This window comes from Salarias fasciatus, chromosome 1 (genome assembly GCF_902148845.1).
Source record: "Salarias fasciatus chromosome 1, fSalaFa1.1, whole genome shotgun sequence".
In the NCBI taxonomy this organism is placed as follows: Eukaryota; Metazoa; Chordata; class Actinopteri; order Blenniiformes; family Blenniidae; genus Salarias; species Salarias fasciatus.
The window spans coordinates 31,132,267-31,157,250 of record NC_043745.1 but is presented as its reverse complement, the minus strand read 5'-3'; the positions used below and the strand labels follow the sequence as shown (position 1 = coordinate 31,157,250).

Here is a 24,984-nt window from a genome sequence, read left to right as displayed (position 1 = left end):
ATTTCTAAATGGTTGTGCAGTTTACTCGACCACTGAGGGTTCATTAACTCCTTGCAAATTATTCCCTTGTACTTGCCTCAATAACAACAAGCACAAACCGGTATTATTGCTGTGTTGCAGAGAAGTAAAGGATGGGAGCTGTCAGCACTGTGTAGCAGTTTAATAAGTCATTCACTTCTATTAAGTTTAACTGAAGCTATTTCATGTGGTTGGAGGAAAGTGTGTTATAATTGGGATTATTGCTCTTCAGAAAAAAACAGATTCATGAACTAATTACAACATTGCTTTTATTGTACATCGAAACCGTCGAAGAACTGCAGAGCTGCTGCTTTGTACTTTCCTGCCAAGTGACTCCAAAGTTTGTATTTTCATAAGCTGAAGCTGAATCCTAAAGTGAATAGAAACTGTGACTATTTCATTGAACTCTTCTTTACTGGAACGGGACAGTCATCAGTCCTGAACTAACTCAGTCCTGCTGACAGCAGCAGGAAAGATTAGCATGTATCCACAAAGCATGTGAAGTCATCAGCCTTATATACCGTAAATGTTAGCTTTTTTAAACACTATTTGCATCTCAGCTCTTTTCTTACTGATTCTTCTCAATTCCATCTTCCTCCAACTCACTGAAGGAACTTCAGCCGAACTGATTGAATGAATAATTTACCACGCAGTGTTGACAGCTCAGCTAATGTGTCCCAACATTACAATAATACAACTACAGGAACATTACTGAGGAAGACTGAATGGTTGTGTTTCCCAATCACTTGTTACTTTTTTTACTCCACTACTGCTACTCACCCAGTAACTAGAATGGCGTGTCAATTTTCAGAAACATTTGCAACACTGATCATTAGATGAAACCAGATTCCTAAAGATGTCAAACATTTGTGTCTCTCTGAGCTTATCAACACTCAGCTGCATTATTGTGGCCGACCAGCAGATCTGTTCTCCATCTGACCTTCAAGCATTTGCTGACTATTCTCTTTCACTTTGCTCCTTTGACTAAAATGTTATACAGGGTCTCAATCATGCCAACAGTGTTTGTCTCTACAAGCTCAGTGTCAAAGATTCGAGACAGACTCATCATCTATCCTCAACTCTCTACTTTATTAAACTCAGACACTGATCTCATCCTGCCTGCCCAGCTCTGCTGATCCAGCACTCCTCTCTGGTTTAGTAACCTAACTCTTTGTCTGGTTCCCTCTGACTCCACCAACATTCCCTCCTCTTCGACTCTCACTAATAAACCCCCTGAAACGTTTGCACCGACAACTATGGGTGTGTGTGATAACCTAAGATCCTGCATGGAGAGAGCTAAATAGCATGCTCGCACAAACAGCCTGTGCTCTGTTGTGGGTGATTTTCTTTGGAATAACACCATAACTGACATCACATCACGCAAACAGGAGATTTTAAATTAGGGTTTTCACTGCTTTATATGCTGTTTACGTGACAACGATCATGCTTGTGTTCAGGCAGGGCGCAGATCCCCCACCAATGCAGAGGACGATGTGTTTGTGGAGGACATTATTAAAATAATAGAACCGTAAATGAAGTTGAATTTAGAAAAAAAAAAAGAAGAATGCAGTTTATTTAAAATATTTAAAATAATGTCTGAAAACAAAAATTGTGGGGAGCCAGCTGAGGAAATGCTTCTCATCACAAAAACAGGAGCATCTGAGTCAGTCTGCCTCTCCATTTCAAATGAGTTAAAGGGATACTTCAACATTTTGGCAGATTGGCCCATTTAGCACAATTCCTTAGTCATTTCGAACAGCATACTTACTTTTTTTGTGAGGGCGAGCTGTTGTTTATCCAGAGGGGAGTCGGGGAAGGTTTTCAGGACGGACACAATGGAAGTGGATGGTATTTTTGTTCCCCTCGTCAAACTCATCAAATACAAAATCCAACAACCCCAAAACACTTTGGTGGACACGTTATAATCCGCACATTCACTACGCTGTGAAATATTAATGCAAAATTGCGAGACTGAATTGTTTATGCGAAGATTACTAAGATGGAACTACTTACTAAACATGGCGTCTGGGCGTAGTGATTTCAAAAGAAAAAGTAGTTCCCAGTATTTGCTTCAGTGTCGTAACGCTACAATATTATTTGTTGGTGTTCCACAGCGTAGTGAATGTGCGAATTATAACGTGTCCACCAAAGTGTTTGGGGGTTGTTGGATTGTGTATTTGATGAGTTTGACAAGGGGGAACAAAAACACCATCCACTTCCATTGTGTCCGTCCAGAAAACCTTCCCCGACTCACTTCTGAATAAACAACAGCTCGCCCTCACAAAAAAAGTAAGTATGCTGTTTGAAATGACTAAGGAATTGCGCTAAATGGACCAATTTGCCAAAATGTTGAAGTATCCCTTTAAGAACAAAAACAAAAGCTTTTTCAGGTATTAAATCACACTGCATGTTGCATGATAGTGGAGAATGAACTCTTCCAGTATTTTTTGCAATCTGGTATCTGGTAAACACACTAGGTCTTTTATATGCATGGAGGCAGACGCCACAGTTTGGTCTGCTGCCACATGTGCACACAATATTAGCTCGTCCTCATTTTTATACAGGCAACTTTTTAGTAGATCGGGCCCGATGTGTGTCTGTTATTAGATAATTAGTTTAATTCTCGATTCCACTCTCTTTGTTGTTACAAATCCCAAGGTTTAAGAGAACCGTCAAACTCTAATAAAACTACTTTGTTGCAAAACGCTGCTCTTATTCCTGAAGTGTAAAACAGCTTCCATATTTTATCCATAATTCATCAACAAAAGAGCGTGTCAAGAAAAGAGTAACAAAATAACAGGATGCAACAGAAGAAGACAGTGTTTCTGTATACCTGCAGGTCGGCACATCTGCATGCTTGGGGCCGATGTTATTATATGATTTACATTAGCAGACAGTGGATGAATCCATCATCACAAGTGCTTCTGCTGCAGATGTGAAGCAGGATGCCATCACTATGTGAGTGTATATATTAACGTAAACAGTGTGAGTAAGAAGCTTTAGGGAAACTTAAATGGCACATCGGGGCAGTCCTGTGAGGTCTGATCTTTACAATAAGCTTTACAGACATGAAACAGCAACAAGCTTCTTTCAGTCTGAAGGACAGCACAGTTTACATCTTCAACTATATCTTCAAATGTATATAGAGATGTATATGAGAAAATGTATAATGAGAGTGACCGTAAAAAGCAGGAAGGACAATCATAAAATGGCCAAAGTTATATAGAAACTAGTTTACCAATTAGACCACAGGAGTATCCTCTACCTTATCTGCTTGCTTTTTGTTTTTTTTTCTTCAGTGTTTTAGTTTGCATCTTCTCCCAATTGTGCAAGGATTTTCTATAAATAACATAGTGTTCCATCATAGTTAAAAAGAAAAAAACTTGCTCCTGAGATAAACTGACGACTCTAAATGGGGCAGATGTGAATATGAGAGTCTGTTTCTCTGTTTTTCCATGCGACTGGGATCTGTTTGGACAGAGTGGTATTGAAGATGATGGACAATGACTATTTTCTAAATTTATTTCGGATATTATTTCTGTCGGTTCTCTGTGAAATAATATCCAACAGATTTGTAATGGTTTGAAGTTGTTGGTCAGGAGCATTTGCAGTTTTCTATGAAAAAAAAATTAGTAGGATTAAGAGGCTTTAAAATTGCCTTTATTTTGTTAGCCTGCGTGTTAGTGAGCGTGGTTCTGTCCACCACAGTTTGGTTTCATTGTAATATCTTAAAGGAAATCCAGGTGAGCTCCAGGGAGAAAACATGGGAACAACCTAGTCAAAGACTAACAAAGTTTCTCTATTACTGATAGAAATCTTCAAAGTTGACAAATAATAATTTGTTTTTTCGTTCGTTCAGGCTTGAACTATCTGTACTGTTCAGGAAGGATTTCAAAAGTCAATAAAAACTATTTTCAAAAACAAATGCTTTTCGTTCTTCTTGACATTTTGTGACTAATTGTAATTTACAGCATATGTGTGTCAGATTAACGAGGCCATGAATGTGTACACACAGACATTAATAAACATGCCATTCCATAAAGCATGTGTTTCTCTGGCCGCAGTGTTCTGTCCAGATGTTAGCTGCAGGCTTTTTGCTTCTATTTACTCAAAAGCATCAGTGATGCTGTGATAAGGCTTTGCATTCCAGTTTGTCGCCGCTGTGTTTGAAGTGGTTGAGGTCACCAGTGTGTGCAGGCCAGTCTTCCTTAAAGTGGAAAAACCACTCATTCACAAAGATGCTCGCATGCATGGAGAACGCCGTGATGTTCAAACACTGAAATCAGCAGCTGGAAACTTTGGAATCACTCGTTGAAATGTCTTTTAATTGCCTGTGTAAGGTCTAAACACAGGCTTAGTGAGCATCAAAGCAAGCATTCATGGACTTGAAGGCATTTATTTCCTATATGAGTATTTTCACTGCTAGTTGTCTCGTAAGTTTCGGGTAATAAAAATGACAAATACAGTTTTAAGATATTTTACTCACAACAGCCGCTCACTCACCAGTTCTTGTTCCAGGTGTGTGCAAAAGCTGTGATGAGGATGAGCTGGATGAGGATGAAGGCGAATCCTCCCACCACACCTACATAATGCCAAGCTGATAAGAAAAGGACATTTTAAAACAGAGAGCTGTCATTCATTGATTTGTCACTAGAGATGTGAGGGGAGAAACTGAGGTTAACATCAGAAAGATCAGCAAACTGTAAATCATTAATCCGCCTGCTCCCGCTGATATCCAGATTAAGAAGCACATTTTATTGTCCACAAACAAAGTAGGGACAAACTGTTACAGATTTCTGGCCCTCTTATTAATTCCCCTCCAGTTTGCAGAAATAGATCTCTGCCGCCCTCTGTCAGGATGCAAAAGAAATTATTACCCAAAATAAATAATTTAAGAAAACTTTGCAACGTCAGACTTTATGTTCAAGAAAACCCAAAGCATCTACCTTACCACGACTTGGTGAATTTTCTGGGATGTAACAGATGTGTCACCTAAAACACATTTTTTTTTCCAAAGAATTAAATAAAAGACTACTTTGTTCCTTGCTTGGAGGCTGAATCTTCTGCGTGTATAAAGCAATAAACAACTCAACTGCTGACATGTAGCAAAACTCAATGAATTTAACAATTTTTTGTGCAGTTCGATTTGTTTCGATTTTGATAATTATGTAACTTGATATTTCCAGTTTTTACTCTAACTTTATTTTATACCACTGAGCTTGTTTCTGATATGTTCTGAAATTGATAACAGTTTGGTTTCTTATACGTATAATCAACCAACTTAACTGTTCAATTTACTGTATTTTAGTTTTCCTGTAAATCAAATTTTTGTTATTTTGTTGATAGTGTTATAAATATTTAAAAAAAAAAAAAAAGGTTAATTCTTCTTTTCCAAAGGACAAAATTATGATAAACAGTGTAAAACGTTATGGATCAAGACAAATTCATTGTGATCCCCAGATCTTGACAAATCTTTGTATTGAATGCCCTCCACCAACAATAAAATGAGGATTCCACCCCTGAATTTACTGTCTCTGTCTGGGGTGTATCCTGCCCTCGCTCATTGTTAGCCGGGTCTAACTCCAGCACCCCGCAACCCTGATCTGCATGAAGATGGATGGAAGGATGGATTTACTGTTAAAGGAAAGAAAACAGCTTCTTACCATGCAGAAAAGACTCTGTCGGGATGAAGAAGGCCGCCGTGCACATCCCGAGCAAAGTGATGAACTTCAGAAACCAAAACCTGCCAAAGGAACAGAGGAAACATCAGATGACAGTAAGATAAAGTTCGAAAGCTGCACCTGAAGAACTCTTTTATTCATTTGTTGTAAATAGTCAGTAGTTTTCCCATGCAGCAGCTCTAGAGGCAAATAAGAAAGAATAAGTAAAACTTTATTTGCACAGTCCTTTTCACACAGGCTACAAAACAGGGAACAGACAAATAGAAAATAGAATATTAGCAGTCATTGTTATTGATTAACAGTGATTATTGGAGGATAATTAAACCCATTTTAATTCATTCAAAATGTTGTTCGAACATGAGGCAAAAAGCACATATCAATATGAAAAAGTCTGATTAAAACGACACCGTAGCAAATTGTTGACTCTTCACAACAAATTCCCACTGATGCCTTCCTCTGAATGATCTCCATGTGTGCCTGGATTTTCTGGCTTTTTCTTGGAATCTAAACACAGGCTTATTCTGTAAATTGATGACCTGTTCAGGATGTACCCTCTGGCTCCAACTATCTACAGGCTGAAAAGCAGGTGTACAGGAAGGACGGGTGATCTAATTTTAACAGTATTTAAAGTTAAAGAAGCTTGAAAAAAAATTAAATGCGGCTGTACTGAATTCATGCAGAAATATGAGTTTGTCTGAATATAATTCTGTCAGTCATTTTCCAGTCAGACGGCCATCACCATCCAGTCTATTCAAAACTGCATTCATGGACTAGGAATCATAAAACCTATCAGTTGGGAAATTCCCAAATCTGAGTTGGGAATCAAATAGTCATTTCCACAAAAAATTCTGTTGTGAGAAAGAAAACCGGAAACAACGTTGCTCCAAGAAGCCAAAATACACATGAAACAATACCTATGAAGTTGGTATTATTCAGAGATTTTACTTTTATATCTATGGAAATATTATTCGGCTGTGAGAAATACATTTTCATTTCAATTCAACTAAGATTGATTAATCTTATGTGTATGATTACAATGTTTTCTCCCCCAATCCAAACTTTCCCATTTTGTCAGTTCCTCTTGAACACACCTGTTTCTGGTGAGGGGAGCTCACTTCTCTGGCAGGACTGTTTTTGTTCTTTGACTTTTGACAGTTCTCTTTCAAGTCTTCTGAGCATGGGGTTTCCTTTGCCAGTTCACTTTGTTCAACCTGTTAAAGATTTTTGTGAACTGAAAGTAATTTTTTCTGAACAATCATTCTTATTATTGTGATTCCCTCTTAAGTTTTCCGTCCTTTAATATTAGTTATTTGACCTGAACAACACCAGATTTTTTTTTTTTTATGTGATCACATGATTCAATCTTGAAACAAGGATTTTTGTCCATGATGGCCATGTTCGTGCAAAGTTAGATATTATCTTTTACGAACAGAAAGCAGCGTCCACGTGCACATTCCTGTGACTCTTCTGAGTCTAGGGTTTCAGCAGGGCACTGGGTCACACACAGGCTCCCTGCAGACCACTATAAGACCCGTAGCCTTTCCTAAAGACCCTGAATCCTTTCAGCGCTGCACCAGTAAGACTCTTGTGAGTAGTGCTGTACCCGAGACGAGAGGCAATCCAGCAATCCAGTCTGCCAAATCCTAATCCCGGCTACGTCACAGCCCTAATCGACCGCGTTGCGGTGGAAAGTGTGACAACAAGAGAGCTTTAAATAGACCGGCAGGTGAGGTGAGGGAGAGAACACTTTCACCATTCACAGACTGTAGGTCAAGTATTTAAAGATGCTTCAGCAGAGGTGTTGTAACATTACTAGACTAGATCAAGTCTCATTCAGGGTAATTACATAAAAGTGTATGTGGGGCGAGAGAGTTGAGTGCTCTCGTTTTCTAATTGTTGAAGGAGCTTTAGATTCCTATCAGCTGAAAAAAATAATTTAAACTCAATTTCATGCTATTTTTTTATTGCATATCAAGAAGATTAATAAAAATCTCACAAATTTTGGAAGAAATATCAGAAAGTCACAATCAAAAAAAGAGCCCAACAGAGACTTAACTATACCTCACAGGAATCTGTTCATAATTTCCTATTCAGAAACCAGAGAAAGCAAACATATTGCACATTCATGTGCCATTCAGACTTCACAGTAAGAGAAGAAGCAGACCACAGATTCACCAAGTCTGCAGAACACAACATTTGCAAAGAACTGATCATTGTTTGATTCATCAGCAGGTGAAAAAAAGCATTGTGGAGATCCCTCTCTCTGTTGACACCCTATCTGTGAACTGTTTACCGCTCTTTTAATTGAATAATCCTGATTCGATTCTGGGATTGAGGAGTACATGGGTGTTCTCCAGGCTCAAAGACATGCCATGTTTATCCCTCATCCTGAATTACCGGGAGGTGTGAGCGTGCGAGTGATTGTGCCTTTTTCAGTTCGACCTGTGATTGACTTTTATATTGTCAGGGTGCAGTCTGCGTTGTCACTCCTGTGCAACCAAAAACCGGAGAAAGAGGGCACAGAATTTGTTTTTAATCTATGTGCAATGATTCAAATGCAATTTCATTCGGTTTCTCTTGTATGTGCATAAACTCCCCTATGGTTCAAGTTATCCCTTCTACAAGTTCAAATTAATTTAGCAAATAGTAAAACATGACAGACCCGTTGTGTATGAGCGCTCTGAAGTCCTGACTGGACTTCACGTCCACGAGGAAGATGGCCATCATCAGGTAGAAACAGGATGTGCCAAAGCAGACTCGGTAAACAGCAGAGTAGCCCACCAGCATCTCACAGTGGCCTCCGCCGTGTGCCTGGTCACACACCATGTTGAAGAAAGGCACCTGAAACACACACAGGACATTTACTCACCACGAGTGAGGAATCAAAATCATTGACTCCGCCTGTGTGTCTTGTTGTGAGTGCAAATTTCTATCAAGTCAAAAAATTGAAATATTAATGAATTTTCAGATAATGGAAGCTCACATTTTCCCTGACGAGCTCCGAGACGGTGCGGGACAGCATGAGGCAGGACACAGCGCAGCTCATGATGTGGAAGAGGGTGTACATGACCCTCGTGCTGGTGGACGACTTGACCGGAGGACAGAAGGCACAGCAGAGCGAGCAGGGCGCCGGTCCACAGCAGCAGCATATCTGCAGAGGACAGAGGAGAGGAGGCCGCTCAGCAACTGACTGAAGGACGAACTCGGAATTGTTGGTTTGTCAACTTGCATGGGCTTGATCGACGCTGTAGCCACAAAGGCACAAGGTGATATTCATCCCTGTTGCAAAAACGCTGGAATTCATGAGTGTTATGTAGTGCATCATTCTTGGCCCCAAACCCTGTATATAAACCTGAAAACCGTTTATAGAGCATCAGTTATAACAGACGCTACGAGAAATAGCTCACAATCCACAATCCACAATCCAGTGCAGCAGAGTTATACTTATCCTTTGAAATTTGATTTAAGGTTTCAAACTAAGCCATCCATCATGAAATATTGAGCCTAAAGCTTGTTCTTCTTAAAAAAGGAAAGAAAAAAAAAAAATTAGAAAAATAAAAAAAAATTAGAAAAATAAAAAAAACATTTTCAACAACTGATACTCAAAATAATAAGTCAGTGGCGGACATGTTTTCAATATCTGTTTCAAAAAGGTTTCACCTGCAGCTACATTGAGGGCAACATGACCTCAGTTGTTCTTCTCCAGCTGGTTTGTGCTTTCATTCAACTCGCTGCTCTCAATCTGCAGACATCTGAAAGTCAGAGTATCAGACAACCTACATTGTGGAGTCTCTGGCATCAGAGCGGTGGGCGGCAGATTAATCTAATGAGTCCAACAGCATCTGTCTGGTTCTGATTCTGATAAATCAGGGCTGTGGATGACTGGCTGTAAGCCCATCGCTGCTGATCCTGAACTAAATCTAAGGAGGCAAAACCTGCACGCACACAGGTCTGCAGGCTGCAGACTGCACCGCGGAGGCCTGTCCATCTTATCAGGGTCACAAGGTAAAAGAATGGGATTCAGAAACACGTTTCAGAGATTAAATCGGAATGTTTTTCAGTTTTAGTTGTTTTACTTTTCTTTTTTTGTTTGTTTTTTTTGCTTTTAGGAAACAATGTTCAATATCTAGGACTTGATAGTATGTCTATGAACAGACAGGCGCAGTGAACCCTGCTTGTCACGTGCAAGTCATAATCTGATGGATAATGCAGAAGATTATCCAACATCTTCTCACTGAAGTGAATAAAAATAGATTTCAAATCACGTACAGTAGCTCAAAAATGATTTGATCCAATGAAGCGTTATTGACCTTTATAAGGGCACACAGTATTCAATGTGTAATGATAACTGACGACTTTGAAGTCATTGTCATTCTATGCATTAAAATCTGTTGCATCAAAGAATTAAACTGACAAAACCACACATATTAAACAATCTCGAGCTTATGAAATGATCTAAAACAGATAGATTTCCTATTTAATTTCTAACAATTTTTTTTTTCTAAAAAATAAAAATGTCATCAGCTGTAGTGTACATCTACCCCATTATATTATGTATTACTCCCAGAAGAGATCTTGAACTATATCTCCTGATAAGCATTGGGCCTATTTTGAGAAGTGGACACTTACGCACACTGTACTTCTTCTCTCACTTTTTACACTTTCAAGTTAAATGCATCAATCAGGGTCTGCACGGTCGAGCAGTGTGCTCTCTTCTTGCCTCACAGTGAGAATGTATTTGCGCGCATGAATGTGTGTGTGGGCTTCCTCCAATAGTCCAAAAAACATGCACGTGAAGTTTATGGATGACCCTGAACTGCCCTGAGGTTTGAATGTGTGCGTGGTTGTCTGTCTGTCTGTGATGTACTGGCATCTATCAAGTGGCATTTAATCAAGAACTGAACTTCTCCAGAGAGCTTTGTTTCCTCTAACTGCTCACAATTTGGCTCCCACCAATTTTGTCTTAAGATTCCTAAGTCAGTTTTTCCATCAATGTGTCCTGGATTTTGCAGAATAATAAACTTTCTCTGATATCTTTGTTTGTGTTCCCATCAGAGTTGGGGCCGTTACTCAAAAGAGTAAAGAGTTACCCGTGAAAGAAAATATTTTCTGATAAGCCGGTCATCCACAAAACAAAAAACACGCTGCAAACATTACAAACATCCAAATGCATGTGATATCTTCAATATTTAGTTCTTTAATTCTACTAAATCCTATTAGTTTCATGCAAACCTAAAAAAAAAAAACTTCTACTGCAGGATGTGAGTATTAAGATGTAAAAACAATGTCATGAATAATTTAAAATATATAACTTTAAGTGAGGCAGTTTACAAACAGCTTGGTGTCCATCATGTGGCCTAGTTTGAGCTTCATAAAACTGGATTAATGGGAAGTTGTAGCTGTAAGCAAGGAGGATTAAATCTGGCATAAAGAATTATTATTATGATTAAAAAAACAACAACAACAAAAACATTTACAACATAACTTGACCTGGATGTACATTTTCTATCTAGACTACGTAGCAAAATGTCAGGACCAAGTTTGCAGAAATATCTACTGAAATAGCTTTCCTTAAATCGTACACAGAACATAGTCACATATTGTGGTAGATTTTGATGTAAATTTACTAAATGGTCACATTAAATCAGAAAGTGCAGCACTTTTCTTTCCACACAAGCAGACCAGGTCTCACTGTGGTTGTTTACCTACAGATGATTATAAGATCTTTCCCAGTATTCAGGGAGCTAATCTGAGCGATAATCCTGCAATGAAGCACATACTTACTGATACACTGATCCAAATTTACTTTCACTGTGTCCTGTATAAAAGCCTTCAGGCGAAGTGTTCAACTGAGTAACGTTTCAAAGTATATTTATTAAAGTAAATCAGCAAAGTAAGGAAATGTAGCTATTCTGCAGGAAAAGGCTGGATCCTAAAACATACAATGCACAGTAAAGGCTTGTATAAAGAGTGAAATATTATGAACAACAAGCACATGTAGGAACTGAATAACAGCTTCATGTATTGGCATCTTCACAAGATAAATAACAAATAACGTTTTATTTGTTTTCCTATTTTACTCTATTTCAAAACATTTTTTAAAGAAATGATGCAACTTGTACTTAATATTTATATTTATTCACTTATACTTATTTTTTCATGTGCTTTTTTACGTGTTTTTGTGCAGTAGCAAGAGAAAATCCAATGTACTGGAAGAACATGCAAATTCCACAAAGAAATGCCTGCAAGCTCGAACTCTCTTTATGAAGCAAGAGTGCAAACCACTAAGGCACAGTGTAATCACTATAAAGTTTAATAGATTTAACAGTGGTCTTTTTCTTATTGTTCTGTCTGTACTATTCCATGTAACCATCCATATTGTGCTGTGTTGTGTTGTGTTGTGTTGTGTTGTGTTGTGTTGTGTTGTGTTGTGTTGTGTTGTGTTGTGTTGTGTTGTGTTGTGTTGTGTTGTGTTGTGTTGTGTGGGTTAAATGGGGACTGACGGTAGTTGACCTAAGACCAGTAAACTAATGCATGGATCTCATGGGACTGATCACCCATGACGGGAAATTATTAATATTGATCACTGGACAGCGGCAAAAACACTACTTTTAAAAACTGTGATGAATTACAAGAAAACATGAACCTGAAACTACTTCTGTTCTTTGTTTTGTTGTATTTTTTCCTAAAAGATCAGGCTGCAGCACTAAATTACCCGAGTGCCACCATATTTCTCAAGAACTTGATCAGAAGTTGGACTGACTACAGCAGCTACCATCTACTGGAGGGACACCGACACAATTTCAGAATAACATGGAATTAAATATGAGTTCCTGTGAAGGACTTTTAAAGGCTGAACACTGAGAGGATCGGTGCTTTTTTTAATCAAAGTGATGTTAAACCATTTTGTTCAAACACATACATTCACAAATATGCATGTTTAGAGTAATATTAAACTAAAGTAGTTATATCTCAAAAACTACACAGGAAAGTATCAAAGGCGTGAAAATCAGTTCATATCTGCCCCAAACATTTCCACATCCACTGGAGGCGAAACATCTCTAAAAAATAAATATGTTTACCGTACTTTTATCTCTCTCTCAAAAAAAAAAAAAAAAAGGTTTTCACACTTCTATGAAGGTTTAAACGGATCACAGAGTGATCTCGTCACCGTTACATGTTTATTCCAAACAGAGGATTGCCATATACATGCTATATATTGATTTGGTTTCTGAAACCTGGGTTGAAGAGGGTCTTTGAGCTGGATTACACTTGACGGATGAACCTGATCATTTATGACAAATTATGTGACAAATACAATCTGCAGTGTTCAATAAAAAATACAAAGAAGGGATCAAATCCACTCCAATTCCCTTCAAAACGATAACATAACAACTGGTGTCACATTTAAAAATGAGATCTATTTGTCCTGAAGGAGTCAGTTTACATATACACATCTTTCTTTTTGATGTGTTGCTTTGTGAAAGCTGTACACTAAATAAGCTTCCCGTGACCCGTCCTTTGCAATATTAGCACAACTTGTTATTTTTTTTAAAAAAAGGACTGCATTAAGTTTGGGATTGGTCTTCTTCATGTGCTTTGACTTGAAACAGAAAGTGCAATAATCCAGCAGCAGGCAGTTTTTTTTGACAATGTTTTGTCTGTGAGTACATATTGTATATTTCAAATTAGACAGTGAAACTGTATCACATGCATTGCATTTCTTCGATGTTCATGAATAAAACTGAAAGAAAAGGTGGGGTGTGGGTGTAGACTCAGATTCAGTCTTTTAAAGTGAGTTTTGGCAGCCAACTGCATGTTTCTGTGCATCTTGAGCATCGTGCTTTTAATATGAAATGTGATCAATTAAAGACTTCATTCCCTTTTATGTCAGATGAGACATGAGGGATTGGTAGTTCTTTGCTTCCAGTGTATTTCTGTTTTCAAGCCTGTTTGTTTGAGTGTGGAAGACAACAATGCATCAAGATGAACTGATTTCCATCAGTTTGAAAATTATGTCTGTGTCCCCCCCTTTGTTGAAGGGTAGAAATATAATAGTGAATAATAACTTCGCCGATCAAGTGACACGATTGACATCTGTTCAATGATGAAACGGGACGGTAAAGGATTTAGCTTCTTTTCCCTGTGTTAATCATTGAGGTGCTCAGCAAAACATTTTTGGGAATACCTTTTGCATAACAGAGCATCTGTGGCCACCGACTGTTAATTACATAATGACTGCATGGCTGATTTCAATGAACATTTTTTTTTTTTTTTGAAAAGCATCAAACTCATCATTATCGGATTACTGGACAGAGATTAAAAAATGAAAAGTAACAGCCAAACATCAGGAGCAAGACACAGCAGTCTGCCTTCTTCTTATCAGGTTTGCGCTGTGCTTTCTCTTCGAGTTAATAGATCTTCAAATCTGACTTAATTATGTTTGATGGATCAGATGTAACAAGTTTTGTTCTCAAAATCTATCTATCTATCTATCTATCTATCTATCTATCTATCTATCTATATAGCAACAATATAAGATGTTTTCTTAGGAAACCTGCAGATGTGTCATCGTCTGCTTGGGGTTCATGTAAAGCCTAATTGTATGAGAGTCAGAATTTCACTAAAAGAGAATATTTCATTATTAAAAGAAGCTATCTAGTCTGACATTGTATGTGGCTTTCTGTCCCCCAAAACATATTACATGACCTTGACCCCCCCCCCCCCCCCCTTTCCCTCTGAGATTAGTACATTTTCTATTCTATTCTATAAAGCTGCTTTTATGGTGGAGCCTCGCAGAAGAAAACCACAAAGCTGCCATTAGGTCAAGTCAACACATCAGTTGACCATTCAATATTAAAAACCCCAAACAGATTAGTTTTAATGTTGGATTAAATTATGTTTTGATAACTAATGTGTTGCCAAATATGTGTCATTTTAATCATCCAATTTTGCAAGATTTTGTTTTGAATTGTTATAAACACGAATGAAATACTAATACTGAAGTATTCCCCAAATCATTTGTTTCTATCTACAGCATTATCTTATGACCCACACTCCCACCTGCCTGTGACACGTCTCCACAATTTGTTCCATAAATGGCCTGTTACATATAAAGGAAACAGTACTTTAAAACCATTACTATTTAAAATGTAACAATTTAGGACCACAGAAAGGGTATTTGTCAGTATAATTCTGTTCTTTTCACATAGTTTGGCAGTTCCTTTTTACTTCATTTAGATATGGCGATACTCTTCCCATCACATGGATGTTTTGTACATATCATGACAATTTCAGCAGCTTTTGAAGTAATTCATCCCCTCAACAGGTACCCTACTCAACAGTCATCTGTTGGGCAGACTTCGGCTGAGGTCGCTGCCTCCTTTGCCGCTGTTCTTCAGCTCTCACCTGATAGGCCACCATGTTGAGGAAGTAGTTGTAGACGCCGGTGCGGTTCATCCCCTGAGTGGCCGACATTGCGCCACTGAGCTGCTTCTCGTCGATCACCACTGCTCTACATTTGGCCATGAACATCCACCTCAAACTTGCTTCCCTCAAAGTGCCCGCAAAGATGGCATCCTCACATCCTCAGAGAGGCCAGAACACAACTCGCCCCGGGCCCGTGAGAGCGGCGGAAAGGAACACTGCAAAGTCCGGCAGGTTGCTCCCACACGTTCCTTATGCTGGATTAGCAGTGCATGTAGTCCGCATGGGCTCCCTGCAGCTGAGATCCTCAGCATGAGCGCCGGTTCAGCTGCTCTCCGTCCAGCCTCTCAGGGGAATAACTTGTTTTTTTGCCCATATCCTGGCTGCTCTGGCTCTGCGGCTGTGCTGGGTGCTGCCAGAAAAGAGGGAGAGTTGGTGGCGAATGCCCGGTGTCCTCCCCCATCCCTCCCCCTGTCCTACCCGGTCAGATTAGGCAAAGAGTCTGTGAGGGGAGGAGGAGGAGGAGGGGGAGGAGGAGGAGGAGGAGGCCGACAGGGACCATGTGTCGGTCCCATCTGTCTGTCCTGTCCCTCCCGTCCCTTCCCCCCTGCACCGCCCAGTCACAGTGAGATGGGGTAATACTCGTGTTTAATCCAGGTTTATAAAATTAAACAATTACCCCGTGTGATTTGTGGATGCTGCCTCCTGACACCTCGCAGGCCTTCTGCCGGGCCCGGTCCAAGCCTGAGTGTGAACATGGCGCGCTCAGAAAGAGGCCACATCCATAATCCCAATAAGTTATCATGATTGTGTTACGACCCAGAAACACCGAAACACGGTGGCATGTGATGGAACCAACTGCAGCTTGAGGCGGGGTGCATTAGTAAAAGTGCTCACAGCTTTATATTTACAGTCCAGTGGATTCCTCCCAACCCCCCCATAGCTTTCTGCTGTTGCTGTACTCAACTTGTCAGGCTTTAACGCCCCTATTTTGCGCTATGCGCACTACTAATGGGAGATTGTATTTATATAATCGTCTGTGTAAATGCCTATAAGTAAATATCAAGAAACACTGTGGGGAACCTGCCATTTTTCATAAGAAGGAAAGGTTAAAGCTTAGGTAATAAGAGTAGGTCATCATATATGATTTCAAAGTTAAAAAATACATGAAGTGTTATTGCATTTATTCTACAAATGTAATGAAAACCCCATCAAATTCCTCAATTTACTTGAATACATTTCTGGAAAGTCATGCAAACCCTTGAATTTTTAATCTTTCTGCCAACAGTTGTCTGTGTAACTGGTCAAAAATGTCTCATAGTTTGCCACAACTAACTAAATATAAGCTAAACATCTTTAATCTGTCAGCCACAGGCCTGCAGAATCAGCCGGAGGTTGTGCCTTTGTGCTGAGCTGCAGCAGCAGCAAAGTGCAACTGTGTCCCTGGTGGCGGGTTAAAAAAAAAAAAAAAAAAAAAAAATCGCTGAGTGCAAGAGGAGAGAGTCAGATTAGATTTGGGTTAGTGTGCAGGGCGGAGCGCTGGGATAATCCCGGCGTTGTTCCAGCCTTCCTCTCTCTCTTCTCAGTCGGGATGACCTTCACTAGCCCAGACAGCGCATTAGCAGCCGCAGCCTGTTGCTCCCTCTGAGAGACCACAGACCGGCTTCTGCAAGTCCAGTCAGACTGCAGAGATTTCACTGTGAGGTGGAATGTCACACATTAACCTACATACAAGCCTAATGAATGTTGTTTGTGTCCAATAAAATCAGGTCTAGCTTCCTGTGAGCCTGTGGAAATTTGAATAGAAAGGTCATGCATGTCATTCAACTGATTTCCCCTCATAACCACTTTACTTCCAAAACCTTTTATAAAGCTGTGACGGTATTAAAAATCCAGTTAAATTAAAATCATCAACTCCGGGATGCTGATTGTAAATAAAAGTGCTGGCTGTAAATTTTAGAAAACCTTATTTGCAGCTATCAAACTGAACTGCTTCAATAAGTTGTTTTCAGGTATGAACATTTTCACATGTATGTTGGTAAAGATCAGCCGCGAAAAGACCTGCGATGTTTACACGTTTACTTTCTAGGAACTGTGTAACAAACAGGAGGCTAAATAAGCAACACTATCCAAGGTTAGCTTGGTTCATGCTCAGGTAAGAGGCTTTGCTGTACAAACCCAGTGAATGAAGACTCCCGGAACCTTCTAGCAAATCAACAGTTGTAGGATTAACCGTCTGAGGCTGGTGGTGTCAGACAAGCTGCTACAAACACCAATAATCAAGCCGTAGCTAAAAGGCACATGCACATTGTGAGTCTTAACCAAGCCATTGCCAATGTATGGCTTACTAAACAATCCACTAAGAGCCAATGGAACATCCTCAAGTAAACATCGGCTATCTGCTCCAGAAGGAGACAGCAAGCTATAAAAATAGACACAAAAGTGCATTAGAATAATACAAAAAATAATGAATCGTTTTAAAAAACACACTAAACAGTCACAGAGAGCACAGAAAGACGATGGGATGCTGAAAGATCAAAATAATACGCAAAAGATATTATAAAAAGAGACATAAAATGACCAATGTGAGTCACCAAGGAGCCTACAATTTGATAAAATGTGAATGAAAAGCACAAAGAATCATAGAAATATCACCAAGAAGAAAACTAACATGAACTGAAATTAAACATCCTCAAAGTGAGGGAAAGGTAATCAAAATGAGACAATAGCTACCACAAATAGATATAAAATCACAACAATCATTGATGTAAACACCAAAAAGACTTCAAATAAATATAAAATAACAATATAAACAGATCAGCCTGCCAAAAAGTGAGTCAAAACCACAACAAAAATGATGCAAAACAAACAAAACTATAAGAATGGAACACATTTGTGAAACTTCTCCAGGCATTTAATGGATATGTGGGAGTTGTGTCACATTGGGGCTTTGGGAACTTTTCACATGAGCTCATGGTTTCATCAGCAATTCATGTTTTCACTCCCATGATCTGTGCACATTTTGAGCTGCTAAAGATAATAATGTGGCTCAAATGATCCTGGTTTCCATCCCTTGACTTGTCAGACCAATTGCACAAATTGAAATCTGTCAATACACAATATGGAGGCACAGTGGAGAGGTCGTTGCTTTCTGGAGGACGAATCCTGACAGCTGAAGCATGAATACTATGCTATGAGTTTACATGCAAGATAAACAATATTTAATCTTAAATTTTCATTATTATGAGCATATGTTTGGAAATATGATTTTCACCTACAAGTTTTGGATGCTAAATGTCTCAACAAGGCAAAAAAAACCAAAAAAAAAAAAAAAAAAAAAAACAACAGTTGCATCATGTAATCTTTTTAATTCTATTGTGAGCTTCTCTCCTACAAGCCGTTTGGTCCCTGTGATGAACACGTGTTGCTCTGAGCGGGTCCAGTCTGCAGCAGGCTGGCATTCCTGGGGGCCCCTTTCACTGTCAGATAATTGCTGCTGCCTTGTGGGAGAAGAGGAAGTGCCAAGGGGAACAAACAAAGGCAAATTGGCGGATGCAAATCGTCGCTTGAGTGAAAGCGCTCAATCTATGGTTTCAATAGGCTTGCGCAATAACGGCTGGCTGAGAGCCAAGCCTTGTTTACTATAAAAACAAAACCAAAAAAAAAAAAAAAAAAACAGACAAGAGGATTATGCATTCATTAATCATTCAGGACAAACGTAACGGTTTTTCACCAGCATTGCTATTTTTTTACTTTAAATGGTTCGTAAGGTGTTGGTAAATAAGATGATGGGGGCAGTAAAGGATTCACTCATAGATGAAATGACAGGGAAAAAAACTCCTTCCAAAGAAGCACAATGTGTCCATTCATAACCGTAGCACGGCTGAATGCACAGCTGCTCGTATTCTGGGAAATTACACTGAAGACAGATTAAAAATATCCCAAAACACTCTTCTAAAGTTTCAAACAAATCAACTACGTTTTAAAAAATAATGATTTTGTTGTTGATGCAAAAAAAAAAAAAAAAAAAAAAAAATCAGGACGTTCAAAATTTTATCTGAATACATGATGAACTTCAAATGTCTAAAAAAAGGAATTCTCATTTAATAGTTTTAATAAATATTTTATTCTCTTATTTATTTTTTAAGTATCAATGCCTGAAAAACATGCATGCAAGTTTAATTAGAGACCCTGCTGGAGGTGTGTGTGCATGCGTGTGTGTGTGTGTGTGTGTGTGTGTGTGTGTGTGTGTGTGGTCTTTGAACCCTGAAAACTGGGAGTGTGCTCCACTTGTGGGACCTGATCCACTTTGGGTTATACTTTGGCAATAATGGATGCTCTGGGTTCATTTAATCCAATGCATCCCTCTAGATCCTCTTAATGGTTAATTTTAGGCATTTTATTACTGATTTTGTTTGATATTTTTTATATCCGTTAAAATGAATGCAATCTAATCATTTACATCAAATCACAGACAGATCCTCCCCAATTTAACACAGTCCTCATTCTCACAGTTTTCATGTATGAATTGTCCATTCACACATGAGACATCCAGCGTTGGAATGAACAATTCCCTGTAAAGCCACCGTCACTAGTTAATGGTTAATGTTACATAACTGGTAACACACTGAGTTATTGCAGGAAATGTGCATGGAAAGTGTTGCAGAGCTGCTGTCTCTCTCTGTCCTGCTCACTGAACTGTTAGCAGAGAAGTGCTAAAACCCAGATTATCGCGCTTCATCCGTTAACTAACTGTTTTAAACTGAGCTGAACCTAATAAGACTGAGCTGCACATAGCTGCTGCTTTATTGAACTAACAGAGCTAAAAGCATAAAATTAGAATATCTTTATCGAAAGAGACAATTCTATATAATACAGTAGGTAGTGTGTTTTTATTGGTGGTAACTGGTAAAATTTTATTAAGCTTTTATCAATGTAACTAATGACTGTGATAAACTAGTAATATGGAATTACTCACGTAACGCTAGGTACTTAGAACAATGTAAAAACAATGATCTCACGGAGCAAAACACCCCTCAAAGCAAATACTGAAAATTGTGGCAGTAATAAAACATCAATTCATTTATGTTGTGAAACAAAAAAAAATATATACATTGCAAAATGTTTGTTGTGGTTTCAGACAAAAAGCCACAAAAGAAATTGTTCTACTTTCATCGCATCAGCTTCTAAAACATATGCTTGCAGAACTGCACAACCTCACCTGAGCCCGGAACCAGCGTCCTGGCATGCCGCCGCCGAGCTGTCAACCACCAAGAAGTCCAAACAGTCAGACAGCTGTCAGTCGTAGATCAGGATGAAGGGGTTGCTGCAGCGACAGTGACTTCTTTTCGGCCCTAAAGCCATTCCTCCTCTGGTCGCTCACGCTCAAACACATGTCCTGACCACAGCTGTGGTTTTCCACTCTGCTCAGGGCTGAATGTACCAAGAGGGTTCTCTTTCTCCTTAATCTGATTAAAGTGGGTGGATCGGTGGAGCTCAAGAGCAAGAAAGGGAAATGGAAAAGTCTCAAGACACAGGAAATCTGCTACCATGGTTGAAGCACGGCTAAACCGCTTATTTTAAACAGGAATAGAACAAAAGGGAGTGCAGAAGTGATCGAGACAGGTAAAAAGATAATCCAAATATTTCTCTCTCTCTTTTGAAGGCGATTTTAGTGAATAAATTAAACACAAATTCTGCTTCACAGTGACAGGAAGAGCCAACATCGAAGGATCAAAAGGTGACGTTGCTATTGTAGCAGCATAGAGGTGTCTGCTCTATGTGCTGCATCCAGGCCAGTGCTGATTGGCTGCAGATGAGCTGGCCCAGTATAAAAGCAGCCCTCCCCCCTCCAATCTTCCTTTGCGCCCTTGCTGACTGACGTGTCATTTCCGGGTCAGACTGACTGACAGGGTGCTGCTCTGTGCTGCTTTAGGTGTGGCTTCAGGCACTGCTGCATTGTTTGGCTGAGGTGAGGTGCTGCTGGCTGGAGTCCTCGCTTCCCTCCCTTAGTGTGTATGTGTGTTCTCACTGCTGTGAAAGGTGCTCCTGTAATCTGTTCCTGAGGTCATTGCTGCCTTGGCTCCAGTGTGCTTTGTCTCCAAGCCTGCTAGTCTGGAGCCACTCATCCCAAGCTCCTCTGTATCACGCCAGCAGCCGTGTGGCTACTGTGTGGACCAGCGGCTCCTCTATCTACTGGGTGGAACTAGCTTCCAGTTTTGAGAGTTCAGCTGGGACAGCTGGCCTGGCACGTCCCCCCCCCCCCCCCCCCCCCAGGTATGAATGAATGAGTGAACGAGTGTGTGTGTGTAAAGGTGCAGGTTGCATTTTATTGTATCATTAGTGTGTTTATTTCTATTATTTTTTTTGTTAATTTAGTTTATTGTTTTCACTTGTCAACCCATACGTGTTTTATTTTCCTTCCCCCTTCAGCGGCTGGAGGTCAGTGGTGGCGAGCTGGTGCCCAGATGGTGGCATCCTTCGTTGTTTGCTGTGTGCGGTGGTGGTTTGCTTCACTGGGTGTGGTTTGATTTGCTTTACTTTTGTTTAATGGATCGCTCCCCTCTGCATTAGCTTATGCCCATCCACTCAGTCTCAGCTGAGAGTACTGTAATTCCCCCCCCCCCCCCCCCCCCCCCCCCCCCCCCCCCTTCCCTGGGTTCTGTGTGAGTTTTAAAGTATGTATTAGGTACTTTTAAACATTCATTGTTGGAATAAAATTGTACTTTTTTTTAAGTTGGAACCACGTCTGTTTCCAATGTGCAACGAACCTGTGTGCTTTCAGTACTAATTCCCAGGGTGAAAGTCCCAGGGTGGCGTTGTTGGGTCTTAACAACAATTGATACTTCTCTTCCCACCATAACTGAACTAATATTCCTCCTCTCGCCACACTATGAACGCTTGGCCACCCCAATCTCTGTGGTAAATTTTCTGGCACGTCCTGTTTAAAACTCAAAAACTCATATGGATGGAGGCCCCACTGTTTTTCTAAACCGACTCATAAAACTGGACTGAATCAGAAAGTTAGGCAGATTCACTCAACTGACCATGAGTGAATACAATTCTTCAACTCCAGTCCTTATCCGTAAATCCTAACATTTTTTTCTTCACTGAATTTCCAATTCTGGTCTACTTTAGAAAAGTAATTGGTTTACATAGGATTTGAAAATGTTCTTAGTGAAATCTGTAAGGTAGTAGTTGTAATGAGTTGTAGTTTTGTATAGTTTTATTTATAGGATGGCTTACTCAATTATCAATTTATTCAATTTGAAAATCAGAGGAATGATGTCCTCATATACCTTGAAAATATGTCAAAGCTTTAGTCTACTGTATGAAACCCGACAATTTATTCGCTGTCAGCTGTGCACCATTCTTGTAAACCTTTGAGAATAATTTGAAACATGACATGTGTGTGCTGACAAATGATAGTTTCCTATGTTGGCTGCATCTCATGACCCAGTCATGTCAGGCTGTGTCTGTTGGGGGTTTTGCTTTTTTTGATTCATTCTTCTAGTTAGGATTTCATCTGAATTATGATTGAAAATGATGTCCCTTTTTTTTTTTAACTCCACTGCATAACCTCTGCTGGAGCAGATCATGTTACAATTTTATTCCAACTTTATATTTTTCAATTTACAGAATAACACTCGACCAATAACAACCCCCAACCCCACAACCCACCCCCCACCCCAAGGCCTTCCAGAAAAAGTAAAATAAAATAAATAGTAATAATCATAATAATGATGTCGACAGATAAGAGGGGGAGAATAAAAGGGATAACTTCACAATGATTATGTGACAAAAAGAAGAAAAAAGAAACATAGAAAGAATGTGCCAGTGGCTGGAAAAGGCAGCACAGAGACACTGATCACAGCTGCACAAGAACAGGCCCACAAGAGCAATAGAGGCCAGGATGAATCACACAAGACAAGACCCCAGGTGCAGACTGTGCAAGGAAGCCCCTGAAACAGTACAGCACAACACAGCAGGGTGCAAGTTGCTGGCTGGAAAGGCAAACATGGAACGCCATAACCAGGGTGTGTGCATAGTATACAGAAACATCTGTGCTGAGTACAGACTGGAGACCCCAGAATCCAGACGGAGCACAGCCCCGAAAGTGGTGGAGAACAACCAAGCCAAGATCCTGTGGGACTTCAAGATTCAGAATGACAAACTGGTGATGTGTTCGATGTAGCAATCTCCAGTGACAGCAACATCAGAATAAAGTAACATGAAAAGTTGGAGAAATACCAAAGAGTGAAAGAACAGCTGGAGAAGATGACTGCATAGAAAAGCGCCGCTCACCACGCCTGCGATGCGTCCGTTGTGAATACAACAACTATAAAATAGCATTACGCCCTCTTGTCATCTTACAGAAGAAAGCAATAAGAATAATACATGGTGTCGGTTACAGAGAACATACAAACATACTTTTTGCAAACTCTAAACTATTAAAATTTCAAGATATTGTTGATTTATTGACTGTACAAATTGTATTCAGGGCAAGTAAGGACAATCTTCCAAAAAACATCCAACTTTTATTTTCTAAAAGAGTAGACGTAGGGTATAATTTACGACATACACATAATTTTAACGTTAGATGGGCAAATAATAAACGGAAAAGACTTTGTCCTTCAGTTCAAGGGGTAAAATTGTGGAACAAACTGGGACAACACCTCAAGGAATGTCTAAATATGAAATTATTTAAAAAGCAACTTAAAGGGGCTGTATCATGCAAATTTCACTTTTTGTATGTTTTAACCTTGTTATATGGCTATGTACTCACCAAAAACACCCCCAAAGTAGTTTTTTCCTTCGTGCCTGCATGTTTGAGCTTTCCTCCTTGCTGTGCTGCTCAGAGAGGCAGCCCCTCCCGCACCCGTGAAAACGCTCTGTTTTCCCACGGTCACGTCACACGGAGAAGATGGCTCCCCTGAGCCCCCCTCCGCAGGCCCTCGGCAATCAGCGTTGCCGCTTTTTTCTAACTCTGATTACGGAGATAAACTTTAACCATCGTCTGAAAGCAACAGTCAAGCAAGAGCAAGAATCTGAAGGGTCTGCGCTTGGTGAGTTTCTAACAGGAAAAGACGTTTTCGCGTGTATTTCCGTGTAGAGAAGCTAGAGCTAAAGAGCTAAAGCTAACCCTTAGAGACCTAACGAAGAGCTGATTGGTTGAAGTACGCTGTCAGTCAAAGTCCACAGGGGGAGAGGCGGGATTTTCAGTGAAACAGAGCGTTTTCTCTTCCGGGTTTCAGAATTAGCCCCAGAAAATCTTTTATTTCACACAAAATAACTTTTCCTTTGCGCCAAAAATAAACTATTACCATGTTAATGCCATTTCTAGGGTTTGGACTAGCTAAAAAAGCATGATACAGCCCCTTTAAAGAAATGACTTTTGAAAAATATATTAAGGAGAATGATTTTTGTATGTAGAAAAGGAAGTGTGTTATTAATTGTACTGTGAACATAATTGTGTAATAATGAAGGTTTTAATATCTTTAGTTAAAGAGTATAAGTAAGGAGGGGTGGGAGATAATAAGTTTTTACTTCATCCCACTCCTTTTTGAGCTAATATAAATGTGTTTTGTTATTGTATTGTGTTGTATTGATTGTAATGATTTTTGTTTCCTGTAATGATTTTTGTTTACTGCTGAGCACTGAAAGTGAAATTCTGCTCGAAACAAAATAAACAAACAGTGGTGCCAGTGGTGATCAGGGCACTATTGGCAGTAACCCCCAAGCTGGGTGCATAGCTCCAGGAAATACAAGGACAACATCTGAGATCTCTGTCCAGAACAGTGGGGTGCTAGGAACAGCTAAGATCCTGTGCAGAACCCTCAAGCTCCCAGGCCTCTGGCAG

The 24,984-nt window shown here is 39.7% G+C and overlaps 1 protein-coding gene and 1 long non-coding RNA gene across 3 annotated transcripts in view; one reads left to right on the top strand and one right to left on the bottom strand.

The window, feature by feature from the left end:
• serinc4 (serine incorporator 4) overlaps nucleotides 1-20,373 on the bottom strand; it is a 29,081-nt gene extending 8,708 nt beyond the window's left edge. Inside the window, exons 1-5 of one of the 2 annotated variants that reach the window (XM_030098163.1) lie at nucleotides 20,347-20,373; nucleotides 8,683-8,850; nucleotides 8,362-8,540; nucleotides 5,682-5,761; nucleotides 4,522-4,615 (exon numbers count right to left, since the gene is read on the bottom strand). In XM_030098163.1, coding sequence (XP_029954023.1) covers nucleotides 4,522-4,615; nucleotides 5,682-5,761; nucleotides 8,362-8,540; nucleotides 8,683-8,850; nucleotides 20,347-20,373 — 548 coding nt within the window. Of the gene's footprint in view, nucleotides 1-4,521; nucleotides 4,616-5,681; nucleotides 5,762-8,361; nucleotides 8,541-8,682; nucleotides 8,851-15,107; nucleotides 15,578-20,346 lie in introns of those variants that run through there. The other variant, XM_030098154.1, reaches the window with a different exon arrangement.
• On the top strand, nucleotides 147-20,530 carry LOC115393273 (uncharacterized). Its single transcript, XR_003931941.1, has 4 exons — nucleotides 147-157; nucleotides 7,568-7,570; nucleotides 8,455-8,459; nucleotides 20,404-20,530. It is a non-coding gene; the product is annotated as an uncharacterized LOC115393273 (long non-coding RNA).
• Nucleotides 20,531-24,984: the final 4,454 nt, after the last annotated feature.